The sequence below is a fragment of the Marmota flaviventris genome, chromosome 5, assembly GCF_047511675.1.
Source record: "Marmota flaviventris isolate mMarFla1 chromosome 5, mMarFla1.hap1, whole genome shotgun sequence".
NCBI lineage: Eukaryota > Metazoa > Chordata > Mammalia > Rodentia > Sciuridae > Marmota > Marmota flaviventris.
In genome coordinates, this window is record NC_092502.1 from 143,121,252 (window position 1) to 143,139,103 (window position 17,852).

Here is a 17,852-nt window from a genome sequence, read left to right on the forward strand (position 1 = left end):
TAACATGGATCAGTCAGAAACTTGTACATATTCACATTCCCTGGACAAACTGGAACAAAGTTTAAAAATACCACAATGGGGTCTCTATTGTTTTGGGAAAATGCACATAAAAATTTATTTAAAAAGTTATTTTGAATTGGGAAAAAATGGAAAAAAGAATACATAGCTGACAGGAATTTCCATAAATGGAGAGGATACTTCACCAAATAGTTTCTGTTCCTGAACTCAAATGTGATAAAACCTAACTTAAGTTACTGCCACTTTTTCCAGTCTCAAAAAAATTCAAGCAATCCATTCATAATGAATGACTCAGAGCAAAGCCCCAGTGGCCCCAGGATTGGTAAACCCCAGTATCCCTAGGACCCACTCTCAGATACACCAGCACAGATGGCAGGTGAGACCATCTACCAACACCTGCCCTGGGAGGCATGGGTAACTGCACTGTCCAAGGGCAGCTACAGACTTGGGCAGCAAGGACTGGGATTTTCCTGACCAGAAACCACAAATACTGGATGGGACCAAGTAAGACAATCTCATTTGCTTGTCAAAGAGGCAAGAATTTCCCAGGTTTATTTTCATCAGCTGGGGGTAAAGGGAAACAAGAAAGATTTTTTTTCCAGATAGTGTAATACTCAGAGTCAAGTGTACAGTTATTGAACTAAAGACCTTGTTATCTTTGTCTACCTCATTACTGTTATATGCCAAAAGATAAAAAACAAAGAAGTTTATATATAGAAAAACTAGGGATGATGTAATTTATCATTGGTTTTGAGTTGCATTGGAAGTATGAGGCTAACATTACTGTTACCTGGCAACAAGTGAAGAGTTACTTCCTTCTCTGTTACTTCCTTTTCGTTTGTGTGAATTTCCTAAAAAAAAAAAAAAAAAAGAAGAAGGAGAAGGAGAAGAAGAAGAGCAAAGGATAATATTTTTCTTTGTTTAAAGGTTCATAGTAATATAAAGACATGCTTATAGAATACACACTAAACCACAGGAGCTTTATTTGACAAGCTAACTTGTTAACTAAAGGAAGACAGAAAATTCCAAAAAATTAGTGATAATCAAGATATTAAACTAATTATTTAGGATTGATAACTATTAGTTGTCCCAAGCACAAATGCAGGGGTAGGCATCCTTTATGTAAAGGAACAAGTTGAAATACCACATAGCAAAGTAGAGTACACAGAGTCAGAAAGAAAAGACACACTCCAGCAATACTGCTTTCTATCCAGTGAGAATCAAGGATTGAAAGCAAAAGATCATTAGTTCTTGAGAGAAAACTGACATATAAAGGCTTAAAGGCAAAAATAGGAAAATATGACTGTACCTAGTTGGTACAGATCCACTTACTTTATAGCATACTGAGGCTTAGTAGAGAAAGCTAGAATGTTCACTGCCCGCTATTAGTTACCTAAATCCACAAGACAGTGCCAAGGAGCGCAACCACCTAATGGGTAATCAAGAACTTGTTCTGTGACTGTTTCTCAATAAATGTATCTTCAAGTTCCTCTATTTCAGGCTCAGTATTTATTGGATATGCAAAGATAATTAGCAAACTTTAATGAATGATGCTTTCAAAATAATGATCATGAATGGCTATTAAGACAACAAAAAGAGTGATGCAGTAATAAGCCTCCTAATGAAGTCTACCGTAACTCTATGAAGTATTCTTGCCAAAATATCTAATCTCAAACTGCTTGAGCTTTTATGGCAATTTACTAATTAATAAGAAACACTCGGACAAGAAACACATTAAATGCCACCATGGGAACATAATCAGTCCAACCTTAATTGGAAAATTCTATAACACAGGCTGGGCACTGTAGCACATGCCTGTAATCCCAGCAGCTCAGGAGACTGAGGCAAGAGGATCATAGGTTCAAAACCAGCTTCAGCAAAAGCAAGGTGCTAAACAACTCAATTTAGAGACCCTGTCTCTAAATAAAATACAAAAAAGAGCTGGAGAAGTGGCTCAATTAATGAATGCCCCTGAGTTCAATCCCCCTCCTCCCAAAATTCTATAAAACACAACAAGTTTTGTCAACAAATAAAACTGTATTATTTTATTTTATTTTTGGTAGAAGGATCCAGATATAGTAAGTTTTCTAAATTTGTTAGTTCAGAATGAATTAGAAGAAATTTATATATACTTGAGGCAGGGGGAGATTAGATAGTCCATCTTAAGGCTGCAATAGAATGCCACAACTTTTCCAGGGAACCCATATAGAGCATGGTCTACTGTGGAGGTGACTATGATTTCCATTCCAGGCAATGGCCACAAATCAAGTCCCTTGGGGCAATGCTTCTCAAACTTGGGACATGTTTGGTCATCTGGAAAGCCTGTTACATACACAGACACTCAGACCCACTCTACCACAAGCTTAAGGATGCAGACAGGGCCTTTGGTTTTATAAAAAGCTCCCCTGCTGATTCTGATGCACTGCACTAGGGTTTATACAAGAGGAACTATTACTGCATATGTAAATACTATTGAGTGTTTTTGTAATTTAAAAATTCTCATTGAGAACTTTCATTGTCTGTCATTTGCAAAAAGCAAATTAAAGCACAATTATTTTTGACAGGTTCTACCATCATTATCTGAGAAGAAAGCAAGCTATTCATTAAATTTAGTCAACTGTTGGAAAACTACAGAGATCATCTTGACTAGTTCTTGGAACTCGGTACAAACCCTGGAACCAGCACAGAGAAGACTAGCCTATTGTTAAATCAACAGAAGTATATCTTCCACATTAACTTAAAACTACCTATATTAATTCTTGAAATGTTTAGTGAAACTTTTTCTTTACATTTCAGAAACAAAAATACCCAGAGGTACCTTTTAAGATTCTGTCCTACCCAAAGCTCCCTTTCCCTAAACCACTGGTACCAGCTCTTACAACCCTCTGGAGTGAGACAACTGCACAGAAAACTAACATGGATACTGGTCCCACAGACATGGGGTGATTCACTTTTGTCTTTCCTATTAATTTAGCTGAAGGCTCACAAATCAAGCTGGCTACTTAAATGACAGATTTGTAAACTGAGCCATGAATGTGGGGAAGGAGATAAAGCTGTTCTGCAGAGAATTGGATACACCACTGTCAGACACACAAATAATGGCCTGGATTCCCATGGCTTTCCAGGCTTTTGTAAGGCCCAAGCATACCTTTGGCACAGTTCCATGAGTCATGCCTGTATTGTTATCATAAATTATCTTGTTAGTATAAATTAGCTAGAGTAGGATTCTATTAATTGTCAACAAACATACTGACTTAGGTCAACTGGATTAACAATAAGAAATTAGAGATGATTAGAATCATGTCGTCCAATATGACAATGTACAGTAAGTATATACAGACCTCCAAGGGGAGAATCTAATGTCACAGCTATCATCTCATGAGTAAGACTGGCAGAGAAAAGTCCTCAAAGTAGCATCTACTGTCTCAAGTATGTGGGCTCTAGGTGAGGGCATGATGTATGGAGTTTCTAAACAGAAAAGCCCTAATAGGATTTTACCATCATTCAGCTGATCAATACCCCTGTCTGCTACCACCTCGTTCCCATCATGATCCCTGGACATGGAAGTATACAATGCCCTCCTGCCAAACATACACCAGGCAGAAAGTGACTTTAAAACTTAAAATTTAACAAAAAAAAAATCCATTTTATTCTTAGCTTTGTAATTTCTAAACTAAAAAAGCAGAACACGCTACACTTCTAAAAGTAGCTGACATTTGTAAATGGTCAGGAAGAAGGTCATTTATAAGTGACAAACTAAATTTAAGGTACTAAGTGTTAGTTTTACCAGGCACCCAAAGGCAAACAGGAGTTTGTAGTCCAGTGAGGAGAACAAACAATACTGACACACCTTCATAATCATATATACAATGGGTACGCTCTAGCAAAGCATGAATATGAGGGTATGGCAGCACAAAAAAGGAGCACCTAACTGTAGTTTAACAGTGGCCAATCTTTTGGGAGTTGTATTTAGCAGAGTTGCTTTAGCTTCCCCTCTCTTTGTCTAGAACTCTAAATTCTAAAGAAAAGTTACACCTAAATGATTAAGATGTTAAGTGTTAAATAATCTTTCTTTAGATTTATAGACCCTAGAACATTTGTTAACCCTTAGATTATCAGAAAGTGTAAAGATGATGCTTAACTTATAGAAAAGTAATATTTGTCTAAATAAGTACAGGAAATAGCTCCAGCAGGTCAAGGTCAATTGCAGTGTTTTAGGCAAAGAAAAAAAGACATTGTGCCCTGGATGATGGGAAGACCCTATTCAGGGAAGACCCTACTCAACACTTAATCTTTCCGCCCATTGTCTGTCCCACTGTACCTCCTAATAAAAGCACTTTTGTGTGCACAAGTTCCCTAAGATGGTGCTTTAGGACAAAAGCCCCCTTCATCTTCTCATTGCCAGTCCTTGACTAAATCTGACTTTCCTTCTTACCAACTCTCATCTACAGAGTACTGGGTTTTGAGCAGTGAACTGACAGACTTGGGTCCAGTAACAGTAAAAATATCAAATGGGATGGAGCGGGTAACTATTCAAGCCAGTCCTTCTAAGAAAATGACACATGTGAATCCAGGTATGGAGACACATGCCTGTAATCCCAGCTACTGTGGAAATTGAGGCAGAAGGATTGCAAGTTTGAAGTCAGCTTTAGCAACTTTGTGAGACTATCTCAAAATGAAAGGGTTGATGATGTAGCTCAATGGTAGAGTACTTGTGTGAAACCCTGAGTTAAATCCAAGAAGAAGGAGAAGAGGAGGAGGAGGAGGAGGAGGAGGAGGAGGAGGAGGAGGAGGAGGAGGAGGAGGAGGAGGAGGAGGAGGAGGAGGAGGAGGAGGAGGAGATGGCACATGTAGAATGTTCAGAATTTTAATAAATGGACAGAAAGAAGAGGAAAGAAAGGAGAAGTTGTAAATACCTATAAAGGCAGGTAATGTTGCAAGAGAGGTAAGAAATATGGCTGATATAAGCACAGCCTAAAGGAATTTGAGGAGTTTGGGCTTAATCCTGTTGGCAATGGGGAGCAACTGAAGGATTCTAATCAAGGGAGTGAATTAAGCACATATTATTTACTATCTCAAACTTTCAGGAAAAAGCACTGGACTAAATCAGGAACCTGGGTGGCTCCTACTCGACAAAGACACCAGGAAGACCTTGGGCAAGTGTCCCAGTATCAGTGTCCAATCTGGAAGAACAAAATGAAGAGCTGTTCTGCGTACTTTGTGAGGTGATGCACAAGAGAGCTGTGCATGGTTAAAATCACAATATGATTTGAATCTGGGTATCTGTGTTCAGAGGGAGGCAGGGTGCTTGGTGGCTTTCCCTCATTAGAAATGGAAAAGGAAAGCTAGGATTGTAGAGTGCTTGCCTAGCATGAGTGAGGCCCTGGGTTTGACCTTCAGCAAATACTCCCTACCATAAATGAGAGAGAGAGAGAGAGAGAGAGAGAGAGAGAGAGAGAGAGAGAGAGAGAGAAAGAAAGAAAAGAGAAGAAAAGTGGGAAGGGAAGGAAGGAAAGAGCAGGAGAGAAAAGAAATGGGTCTCCATTCTCAACATCCCAGATCAGTCATAGAATGTATGATATTCATCCCTGAGAATACCTGTTACCTGGAGCATTTCCTGAAAGGAAAAAGGAGGAGGCAATGTGACCTTTTCCCACTCACCCTCATTTTATCAGATGCCTCAAAAACACAGTGTACATTTTTCATTTTAGAAGTATTGACTCCTCTTTTTCCCCAGAACAAGGTTAAATATGTTTTAATGTTGGCACTATGCTGCTGACCAAAAATCAATTTGATAGAGAAAAGGGAAAACTCAAAAAGCAGTTAGGTCATCCAGGAGCCAATATTTTATTAAGCATGAGATAATTCTACATTGGAAGAGGATGACGGAAAAACCACCAAGATTCCTGAGAGCATTCAACTTCCTACTAAAGTTGCTGCTATTCATCTGACTTCCTTCAGCACTGCAGATAGGGAAAGGAAAGGTCAGAACAACAAAGTACATTGCTGTTGAAGAGCCAGTGTCTAAGAAAAATAACCAAATCAAATACATGCAAGCCCCTGCCTCAAAAGCAACTAAATCAACTATACCAAGACCCTATTCATTCCAAACCTAGATCATATAGCAACCTTTCACCTATTTGGAATACTGCCCAAAATCATAAGTCAAAAAGACTTCTGAGCAGTAATAAAAACATGTCCAACTCTGCAAAACAGATATCAAAGTCCTCCACAATCTTTTTGCCAGACTGATTCCACCACAACTAAATGCTTTTAATTCTAATGATAAAAGCCAACTATCAGTAAGTTTCTATTATGTGCAAGATAAGTACTCTTCATTAGTATCTCATTACTTCTCATAACAATTCTAGTATTATCTCCATTTTGTGAAGAGGAAACAGATTTAGGGAGAATCAATAACCTGCCTTAGATTTTAGAGGAAAAACAAGTTACTAGTCAAGTATTAGCCCAAGCCCTATCCTAACTCAGGACTCACAATCTTTCTGCTGTTTGCTTGTAGAAGTTGAAACCAGTTTTACTACAAAACTGATTAAAACAAATTAGAAGAAATCTCTTAAGAGAACTGTATTTCACTGTACAAGGAACTGCCACATACAGGATAAAAACACACAAAAGTTAAAGTCAGCTACAGCTCCTGAAGATCTGCTAAAAAGACCAAGAGGCGGCCTGGTCATTTTCACTCAACTAGTTAACAAAAAGTCAGTTCTCTGATTTCTTACCAAGTTCACCTTCAGAGCACAAATCTTGTCAAAAGTCGATGGACCTGAGGGTACCTCACAAAAGTCAGAAAAGGGCCCTCCCTACCAGAAAGACCAATGACCTTGAAAAGAACCAGGTGGGGGTTCACAAAGACACTCTCATAGGTCAAAATGCTTATAAATGCTCAAATCAATAGCTTTCAGTCAAAAACTGAAATTACTGTAGTGATATGAATTTCATCCAACAGAGGAACAGACTCTTAATAGGCAACATCCCTCAAGATCCCTAAAGATTCCAAAACACAATTTCTTTCCATTGCAACAAAATGTTAAAAGGACAAAAAACACAGACACTGCACTTCCTCAAAGTTGCCCTATTTTTCTAGAATGAACATTTAATACTCTTTGTTTTCTCCACTAAATAGAAAATCTGAGAAAAATGGAGTTGCATCCACAAATTTGCATCTACATGTGTATCTTAAAACAAAATTTACCTTTTTTAAAGCAAAAAGTTGTACTATAAATATAGCATAATACCAATATGCCTTTCCCCATATTTCTCTAATCTTCTTTCTGTGCATGAATTAAAAACAGAAATAATACAGATTTGGGGAACACAGTCCAAATCTGGCTCTGGTGCCTACAGACATAATTGGGCATGTCACTTAAACTAAACTTCAATTTATTCCTACATAAAATGGAAAAAGTCCCACCTAATAGAAAAGCTTCAAGCTGTTTATATTTGTAAACAGCTGGCACCAGTATTTAGTAAATGGAATTGTTATAACTATTGAACATAGCAGTCTGTGCTGCTTCTTCCTTTCCTTTCATGAGTAAACAAATAATTTAAATATAATACTTAAGAGATGAAACTGTTCAAGGTTCTGTCACATGAGTACAATAATTTTTTCTCTCACAGTTGTTTTCCACGTTAAAATAACTGTACTCAGGAGGTCCCTCATTCTTTTTCCTGTGATTCAGAAACTCTGAAAACCTGCAATACCAAAGTTGGCCCTAATTCTATAAGACTCTGACTACACAAGAATATCTACAGCCATAGAAAAATAAATAAAATGGTATTTTTCTATTAATAGGATGTGTTTTCTAGAAGTCCATAGTGATTTAGCTCTTATCACTGTGAATCTTATATTCATATTTTGCAAAGAACATACTTTGAATTCACCATAAGACCAAAGACCAAAAGTGTAGACTTTTTTTTTTGTTTTTGGTACTGAGGACTAAACCCATGGGTGCTTTACCACAGAGCTATATCCCAGCTTTTTTTGTTTTTTATTTTGAGGCAAGGTCTCATTAAGTTGCCAAGGCTGGCCTCAAATTTGTGATCATCTGGCCTCAGCCTCCTGAGTAGCTGGGATTATCAGCACATGCCAACATGCCTGGTTACTATTATTGCAAATAGATATAGTTGCTGTAAATTGATAATAAATTGAAAATAACTGATATAAGCACTCAAACATTGCAATTTAAGGTCTGACACTGTACTCAATCATCACTGATATCTAACCCTTTTCTAGTTAACACTTCAAAAAATTACAAACTATGCAATTCTTACATATAATTAACCAACATCAATTACATCAACCACCCCCCCAATTAAAATATACACCAGTCCTAAGAAGAGAAATAACCTAAAGAACTCCAACAAATCACCGTATGCAAACAAAAAACATAAAGAAATTCACCCCTCAGAAATAGCTGACTGAAATTTTTCTTTGAATTTGGTTTTCAAAAGTTACCTGCTGTTTGGTAGGGAGGGAGTAGAGGAACAGAATGGATAGTATTCATTGTTAATGTCCTATAGTCTCTTTATACCCCTGTGTTTCTAAACAGTTTTTTTTTAATTCTACAAGAAAAACAAAGAAGGTACTAACAAATAGGGAGGTAATATATCAATATTCTTAAAATAGTTATACCATCCTTTGCTTGTTGATATCAGGAAAATGAACAGAGCTAATGAGAAGAAAAAGGAGGTAGATACTAACGAGATACAGAAGAGTCCACATCTGGATGAGCTGAGTCCTGGAGGTGAACTTCTGTTGGTTCTGGACAAGATAAAATTTCCACATGTGCATCCTACTCCTGATCATGCTATTCTGATGGCATATAAGCTACTGTCTTCCTCAGCAAGTTTACTGGACAAATGATTAAAAGCTATGCAACTTGACATTCACAACTGAATGAGTACATATAATTTCTTCCTTAGCAGATTATAAATTACTACAACTTGACTCGCGGGTTGCTTGTGGACTGTAAAGATCACATCTATCCAATCTGTGAATGCCAAAGTCTACTGTCCCTCTTTCCAAAGTAGGTACAGGGCCAGCCCTGAGGTAGAGAGCTAAACAATAAACATTTACTAAGCCATAAGTGCCAAGCATTGTTTAATGAGCTTTTTATTTATTTTGTTTATTTTCATTTTTTATTTTTTATTGATTTTATTTTTTTAAATACACGACAGCAGTGAAATGCATTACAATTCTTATTTCATATATATAGCACAATTTTTCATATCCTTGTATATAAAGTATGTTCACGCCAATTTATGCCTTTATACATGTACTTTTGCATTATAATTCTTACTACACACATATACCACAATTTTTCATATCTGTTTGTATATAAAGTACGTTGACACCCAATTCAAGTCTTCATACATATACTTTGTATAATGATGTCCATCACATTCCACCATCCTTGCTAGTCCCCTGCCCCCTCCCTTCCCCTCCCACCCCTCTTCCCTATCTAGAATTCATCTAATCCTCCTATATGAGCTTTACATTTATTAACTCATTTAATCCTCACAGCAAGTCTCTGAAGTAGAGTTATATCCTCAAGCATCTCCATTTTACAGATGAAAACACCAACTGGTACATGTTGAGGTGGAATCCAAGCCCACGTACACTGGCTGTCTGTGTTCTTATCAGATGCCTCTTATGTGGAAAGAAGGAATAAAGTTAAAGAGGAAAAGCAAGACAGAATGATCGGCTAGACACCCCTAAACCAGATGAAAACAATCACCTACCTACAATCACCTAGGCAAAACCTCAACGAGCACTGTGGAGAGGCCAAAGGAAGCTGAAGGGGAAGCAGAAAACACCTACCCTTCACAAATAATGAACTTAAGTGACACTGGCCAGTCACATGGGGAACAGAACCTTGGGGCTTCATCCACACCTGCTCAGAGTTATCTCTTATGACTTACTCCGTTGTGCCCCAAGGCATCAGTGTCTAGGATCTTATTCCAACTGACCTTGAAGAGTTCAAGGAGAAGGGACAGATCCACTGCACTCTGGGAGAGCTCTACCTACAGAAAACATTGCTACGTACTACACAGAAATTCTGCGTCTGCCTCAAAGAGCATATAATCTAGAGGTCATTCTCTGAGTTTCCCTTTACACCTCCTTCAATTTCATCCTCAATATCCAATCTGTCCCCTGATCCTACCAATATTATCTACTAAATACATCTATAATCCATGAGTTTCTTTTATGTTCACCAATACCACTCTATTCCAAGTATTCCAATCTCTTTCCTAGACCACTGCAATGGCTTTGCAACTGTTCTACTTGCATCTGTTTAATCCATCTTCTCTCTTCAGGCAGGAGTGATCCTTTCACTTTCCTTTTCACAATCCACTTTGCCTTACTCATGGGATGACATGGTCTCCAAGGCCCTACACAATATGGCCCATACTTACTTGCCCAATGTGATCTCCTTCTATCGCCTTCCCTCATCTCTCCATTTTGGCCTCCCATATCTGCCTTGTGCTCTACCACACTGACAGTCATTTCCACAGGCTGTTCCTTCTATTTGGAATGCCTATCTCTCTTTGCCCTGTGAATTTTTTGTTTGTGGTAAAAGGGGTTGAACCCAGGGTCTTGCCCATGCTAGACAAATGCTCTGCCACTGAGCTACATCCTCAGCCCTTGTCCTGTGAATTTTTTGTGTAGCTATCAGATCTCAGGTCAAGAGTCATTTCCTTAAGGCAATTACCAGGTTCTAACAGCCTCATGGGTTTCTTTCTTGTTACATCTGTTTACAATTATAATGTAATATTTGTTGAAATAATTATTTAAGTCTATCTCCCCACCATCTATAAGTCCTTTGGGGACAGATATTTGTCCCTCGAATCTAATACAGGTCTTGCACTCACTAAGTATTCACGTTTTTTGTTAAGGGCTGGGGATGTAGCATAGTGATAGAGCACTTGCCTAGCACTGCACCAAGCCCTGGGTTCAATACCCCGTACTGAAAAACAAACAAAAAAGATTTTGTTGAATCATTTCATTAATAACAACTTTAAGTAGTGAAAGGATTTATTTATTTATTTTGTGGTACAGATTTTAATTTACTAAAGAAAGAGAGCATTCCCTTAAAGTCCACCATGTATGAAGGCTGTCCAAAAGAACTGCATCAGGGCAAAAGCTGTGGATCTCATAGCCAATTTGCCCAGCAGCCAATGAAATGATTCAACCAAATGCCTCTGTAGTACCCTTGCTTTTAGGGGTGGTAGAAGCTTCTTAAACCACCACCTAGTTTCAGAGAGGGGACCAGAATTCCCCTTATGCCTTTATTCCTTCTGTCATGCTACTTTTTCATTCTGCCACTCCCTGCCAACTGCCTACTCAGAAAATGGGGGCAAATCTTATTTCTGCAGCTATAAAAAGTGATATAAAATTCCATGCCAACCTCATTAACTATCACATTAAATGTGAATGTGTAGGGAATAAAAGAAAGAAAAGGTGTGGTTATTTAATAATCGAGAAGAACTGGTTTTACTGGTTAGGCTAAAAGACTTCTCAAATACTCATTTGAAAGCTACACAAATTTTCAACAAATGGGTCTTTTAAAAATGAACTATGTGCTCTGTGTAGCACCTCTTGCCATTCATTTAGTTTTCACAAAGCTTGCTATTATGGCACAAAAGAAAGGCAAAATCTGCTAGAGCCATAACATGTCCAAGTTTTTAAAACTAGGCTATCTCAGTGTTCTAAATTCAATTAGAATAGAGGCATGATGGAAATGAAGAGTAGTTCTGTCAAAGGGGTAGGATCAGGGCTAGGTTTTTGTTGTTGTTAATTTCATTATTTCAAAGTTTATCTAAATGTTATGGCTACTCTTTTTTATTTGTTTGTTTTACTTTAAAAAGAGGATAAGATCATAAAAAATAAGTCTTTCAATTTCCTTATGCTTTATCTCACAGATCAAAAGGAGCCAACTGTATCTGTTCTAGCTCCCACGGTGAATAAACAATTCCCAGGATGCACAGTTACTACTTTACCCATGACATCTAAGAACCTCACCCATGCTGAGCCAGAAGCTTTCCTCTTCTAACAATGTCTACCCCAGACAAGATACAAGAGTTTGAGAACTGTCATCCATTCTTCAACAAGCATACGGTCCAAAGAAGACACACCTACTGGAACCCACATCAGTCAGCAATGAGAAAGTTGTCAATCTGATCTCTTTGCTTCTCTGTTGCTGAGAAGGAGTAGCCCAAATCACAGGGCTCCAATAAGGCTAAATCAACACTCAAGCTATATGTCTGGTTCCTCCAAGAGTTGCACAACAAATTTATTTCTCATATATACCAGTTCATTTCAACAAACAGCTCCTGAATATCCTAAATACAGGGTCCTCTGACCTCCTCATAAGGCCTGTGTTCCCTGGATGAGTTCTGATCAGGTATTTCAATACTTTTGGCTGATGACCCCGAATGGTTCTTCACCAAGATCTGTCGTCAGAGCTTCGGACCTGGACACCCTAAAGCCTTCCAGCTGCCTGTACTAGAATGTCCCTCAGATCCTTAAAATTCACATTTCAAACCAGCTCATCATCACCTCCGTTCCCTAGTGTTATCCCAGCTACTTGGGAGGCTGAGGCAAGAGGATGGCAAGCCTGCTCCTGTGGGCTCTGGATAGCTTACCTAATCATACCAGAAACCTGGAAGTCACTCTTAACTATTCCCACCTCTTACATACTGTGCTCTGCTTTCTGAACACCTATAATCCATCTACATCTGCCCCTGCCTGTTGCTGCTCTCTTACCTCAGGTCACCATCCTTCACATGCTCCTGTGACTGCCCATCTAACCACCTCTGTTTAGCCCCCATGCACCTACTAGGCCCACCCAATCTACTATCCCCAGTCCTGTCCATCCAACTCCCCATTCAATCCTCTGTCCACACAGTACAAGCCCTTTGTGAAGCTTTCTTGGATTGAAACTTTCTCCATCAGAAAGTGTGTGGGGGGGGGACATCTTTTCTGGGTGCCCAAATCATATTCTGTATATGATTCCACTGCAGCACTTTTCACACTGTAGTGCAATAATCTCTTACCTAGTCTGTCTGGCCAATCAAAGACACAAATCGAGGGCTTAGGTTATATCTTTATGGACTTTAAGCTTCAACTCCTAGTATATAACTCCTGATAAAGTATATTGCTAATGAAAGTCTACTGAAAGTACACATACATGAAAAAATACAAAAAGACAAATACTTCTTGATCCTGGTAATGTTCTTTAATGCCAGACATAGTTCTTTTTTTTTTTTTTTGTGGGGGGGGGGGGGTGGAGCAGGTACTGGGGACTGAACTCAGGAGCACTCAACTACTGAGCCACATCCCCAGCCCTACTTTGTATTTTAGTTAGAGATAGAGTCTCACTGAGCAACTTAGGGCCTTACTAAGTTGCTGAGACTGACTTTGAACTCATGATCCTCCTCCATCTTCAGCCTCCCCAGCTGCTGGTATTATAGGCATGTGCCACTGCGCCCGGCCTAGACATAGTTCTTCAGAGGTAAAGAAATAGTTCTATTAAAAATCCCCAAGCCGGGCACAGAGGTGTACATCTGTAATCCCAGAGGTTCGGGGGACTTGGGCAGAAGGATCTCAATTTCAAAGGCAGCCTCAGCAACTTAGTGAGGCCTTAAGCAAGACCCCATCTCAAAATAAAAAATAAAAAGGGCTGGGCATATGGTTCAGAGGTGAAATGCCCCTGGGTTCAATCCCTGGTACCAAAAATAAATAAATTAAGTTCCAAGTGCTACAGTTAAGACCTGAAATGTCCATCAAAAGCCCATGTGCTAAAGGCTTAGTCCACAGCTTGGTGCTACTGGTAGGTGATGGAAACTTTAAGAGGTGAAGTCTAGCTGGGGGTGGTAGCACACATCTGTTATCCCAGCTACTTGGGAGGCTGAGGCAAGAGGACGGCAAGTTTAAGGCCAGACTGGACAATTTAGTGAGACCCTGTCTCAAAATAAAAACTAAAAAGGGCTGGAGATTGCACGAGGCCTCAAAAAAAGGAAAAAATAAAAAAAGAAGAAGGAAAAAAAAAAAAAAGGTTGGGCCTAGTGGGAGGTGTTTAGGTCACTGCAGGCATGCTCTCAAAGGGGATTGTGAAACCCAAGTCCATTCCTTTTTTCCTATATCCTGGCCATGAAGGGAGCAGTTTGCCCTAGCACATTTTCCTGGCACCATGTGCTGCCTTGCCACAGGCCCAAAAGCAAAAAAGTCAAGCAAACAAGGATTGAACTTCCAAAATTGTGAGCCAAAATAAACCTTTGCTTTTAAGCTGTTAAAGTGATAGAAAGCTCACTAACACTCTATGTATATGATTAGTGCCAGGTTCAACTGAACTACTGTTCCATTTTTCCCTTAGCTAGCTTTCTGAAATATACTTTAGTTTCATTGATGGAGCAGGGGCATACTCAAAATCAGACTTTAAGACTTCTCATTGAGGATACAGACTAGAGTCTGAATGAATCCATCCCTTATCCAGTTCTAGGGAGCTAGAAAGAGAAATAGGATCTGTTTCCTACAGTTAGTTCCTAGAGCTGCTGATTGCCAGCTTCTGGCTGGAGGGGTTGGCTCTCTCAGAGTCAGCCTGACTAGCAGGCTCATTCCATAAGCCTCTGAAAGCATGACCAGGTAATAGCTTTGCTGCTGACCACAGCTCTATTCCCCTAACTATACACTGCCTGTGGCAGTTACAAGCACCAATTACTCTGACAATAAACCAAGAGAAACAGCATCTGAAGCCAGGGAGGCAGACATGCAGTAAGACTAACAGACAATCTCTGTCTGGTCCCAAGGTAACAGACCACATACATAGATGACTGTACCTAGTCTTTAAGGACTCTGCTGTTTAAATACTTATTATGCAAATCAGTTATCAACCATAAAAAATGCTTATCTCATAAGGCTATTTGGAAACTCCAGACAGCATTTACAGACTAAGTGCTGTTACAAAGATATACATCTAACTAAACATACAAAAATATAAATTGTTGGAGGTTTTACTGTGACCACTTTCATATGTCTCATGTCACTTGACAATCCTGTAAGGCTACTTTACAGATAAATCCAATGAAGCTCTGAAAATTTAATAATATGCCCAAGGTTCATATAGCTAAATAGATGGTAAAGCCAGAACTCATTTTCAGACATTCTGACATCAACTTTAGTACTTCTGATCCTTAAACTTCTTTTTTTCTTTTTCTTTTCTTTCTTTCTTTTTTCTTTTTTCCTGGTATCAGGGATTGAAACCAGGGGCACTTAAGCAATGAGCCACATCCCCAACCCTTTTTATTTTTTATTTTGAGACAGAGTCTTGTTAGTTGCTTAGGGCCTAAGTTGCTGCGGCTGGCTTTGAACTTGTGATCCTTTTAACTCAGTCTCCCAAGCCACTGGGAATACAGGTGTGTGCCATCAAACCTGATTTGAGGGCTGGGGATGTGGCTCAAGCGGTAGCGCGCTCGCCTGGCATGCGTGAGGCCCGGATTTGATCCTCAGAACCACATACAAACAAAGATGTTGTGTTTGCCGAAAACTAAAAAATAAAAATATTAAAAAAATTCTCTCTCTAAAAACCTTGATCCTTAATCTTTTTTTCTTGTTTTTTAAACATTGGCTTGCCTGCCTGCCTGCCTGCTTTCCTTCTTTCTTTCCTTCCTCCTTCCCTCCCTCCTTCCTTTGTACTTTTGCCTTCTAATTTTACCTCCCACTCTGTTCTGGCCTGCAAGCAATGAGTTGCTATCTAAATGTCAGCTCTGGAAATTAAAAACATAGCAGAGATTGATATTTTCCTACCTAATTATTTGTTTTTCCCCTCCTAAAAAATACATTTAAATGTCTTCAAGTCATAATGCACAGCATTTGGGCAAAAATTTCTGGACATGATAAAAAATGTGATCCATAATCAGGAAGAAAATTAATCAACAGAAACTGATAAAATAATAAATAAGACATAAAAACTACTCACAATGGCTAGAACTTAAAGGTGTTTATGACCCAGGGTTGGGCATTTTTCTTACACCTTATGTCATGTAGAAAACTACACCCCTAGATTTTAGATGATCTAACAGCTGGAGACCTCCCCTTCCCAGTCTGTAGAGATTGCTCACCAGATCCCCATAATTGGCTGGGTTCAGATTTTGTTATGCTTGTGGAAATCTGAGAAAATGTGACTACTATTTTTCTTTAATATTTTTAACCAGACAAAACATCCTACACTACTACTTTGCACTCTCTGTGCTACCCAAGCACATCTTGGGAACCTAATGTGGAAACCGGGACAATGGAGAGGAAGGACCGCTGATGTCCTCTGGTGGTTCCTCTGCTGCACATGCCCCTTCTCTGAAATAGTCCTTGAGGTCACAATGATTTGTGAAAAAACCTTCCCCTCCCTACAGTCCCCGCCCCCTTGTGCCTGATCCCTGTGAGTTGTCGCCCTGAGCAGGTCTGGTTAGTTGATAAATCAGGAGGAAAATTAATCAACAGAAACTGATGAAATAATAAATAAGACATAAAAACTGCTCACAATGGCTAGAACTTAAAGGTGTATGGCCCAGACATCAACCCTACTCTGTTTGGGTAGGGCTGAGGGAGAAGCCAACTCATCCTCAGTGTCTACTCTTTCTCTGTGCACCTGGTATGGCTCCTCCTGCCTAGAAGAAACCAGTTCCACAACTCACCTATTTAAAGAGTTTAATAATACAAAGTATTAAAATGGTGTTCGATATCTTCATAGAGTTGTATAACCATCACCATAATTAATTTTAGAGCATTTTCATCACCCCATAAAGAATATTTTGGCAACCACCAATTTTAAACCCCTTTCTTCTTACAAAGTAACACCTTCTAATGTCCTTTCAACTGTAACAAATTTCTAGGGTGGGGAAACCAGCAAGGACTTGTAAAAGTACACTACTCTGATAGCTAAGCAATATTACTTACTCATGTGGCAATTAAAAATCCTTTCTTTCACATTTAGACTTACTATTTTTTGTTTTTGTTGTTATTGTTGTTGTTGTTTGCCCTTGCCTTAGATTTCTCTCTCTCTCTCTTTTTTTTTAAAGGAAGATAGTAACTGGTCACTAGGGTGTACACTGATTTCCTCACTCTGTTTTGACAGCTCATTCTTTATTGAAGGCAGTAAAAGCATTTCTTATTCATACTTCTTAGCAAGAATGATCCTCACCAGAATTTATTAAGCCTTTAAACAATCCAAACACTATATCAAACTCTCCCTAGTAAGAAATTCAAGTCAGAGAAAAAATGGTAAGACCCAAATGCCAGTGAATCCACAGAACTACAGGTCTGACTTCACCAAACAATTGACTGGCTTGGTTCTCTCACTCTCTGAGTCACACCCAACAAAGAGAACCTATATACCTGATGGAGTAAGGAGTTGCCTGTGGAAGCAAAAGAGCAGCCAGAGACATAACAGGGGAACAACTGGGCTTCAAGCACCAGGACATGTCACTGGTTTAACAACTAACTGCCATACTATTAGTAAAAGGAGTATTTCAAGGCAAAGCACCTTATGCCAGAACTGATTACTGGGGCATAGAGACTGAGACTGGAGTCAGGGATCACTCTAAAGACCTAACACAGGGGCTGGGGATGCAGCTCAGCGGCAGAGCACCTGCATAGCATGTGTGCAGCTGCAAAAAAAAAAAAAAAAAAAAAAAAAAAAGAAAGAAAGAAAGAAAAGAAAAGAAAGAAAAAAAAAAAGCCTAACATATCTCACAACCAAAAATCTTCAAAACATATTCAACAGAAGAAAAAAAGCCTCTGAATGATGCTAATCACTAAG

At 39.0% G+C, this 17,852-nt stretch overlaps 1 protein-coding gene across 8 annotated transcripts in view; it reads right to left on the reverse strand.

Annotated features, from left to right (window-relative positions):
- Positions 1–17,852, reverse strand: part of Mtmr12 (myotubularin related protein 12) — a 78,664-nt gene that overhangs the window by 45,819 nt on the left and 14,993 nt on the right. For 3 of the 8 annotated variants that reach the window (XM_027936201.2, XM_027936199.2, XM_027936198.2), the window contains exon 2: positions 809–869. The exons of 1 other annotated variant lie outside the window; for it this stretch is intronic. In XM_027936201.2, coding sequence (XP_027792002.1) covers positions 809–869 — 61 coding nt within the window. Of the gene's footprint in view, positions 1–808; positions 870–8,740; positions 9,055–17,852 lie in introns of those variants that run through there. 4 more of the 8 variants (XM_071612641.1, XM_071612639.1, XM_071612640.1 and 1 more) reach the window with 2 other exon arrangements.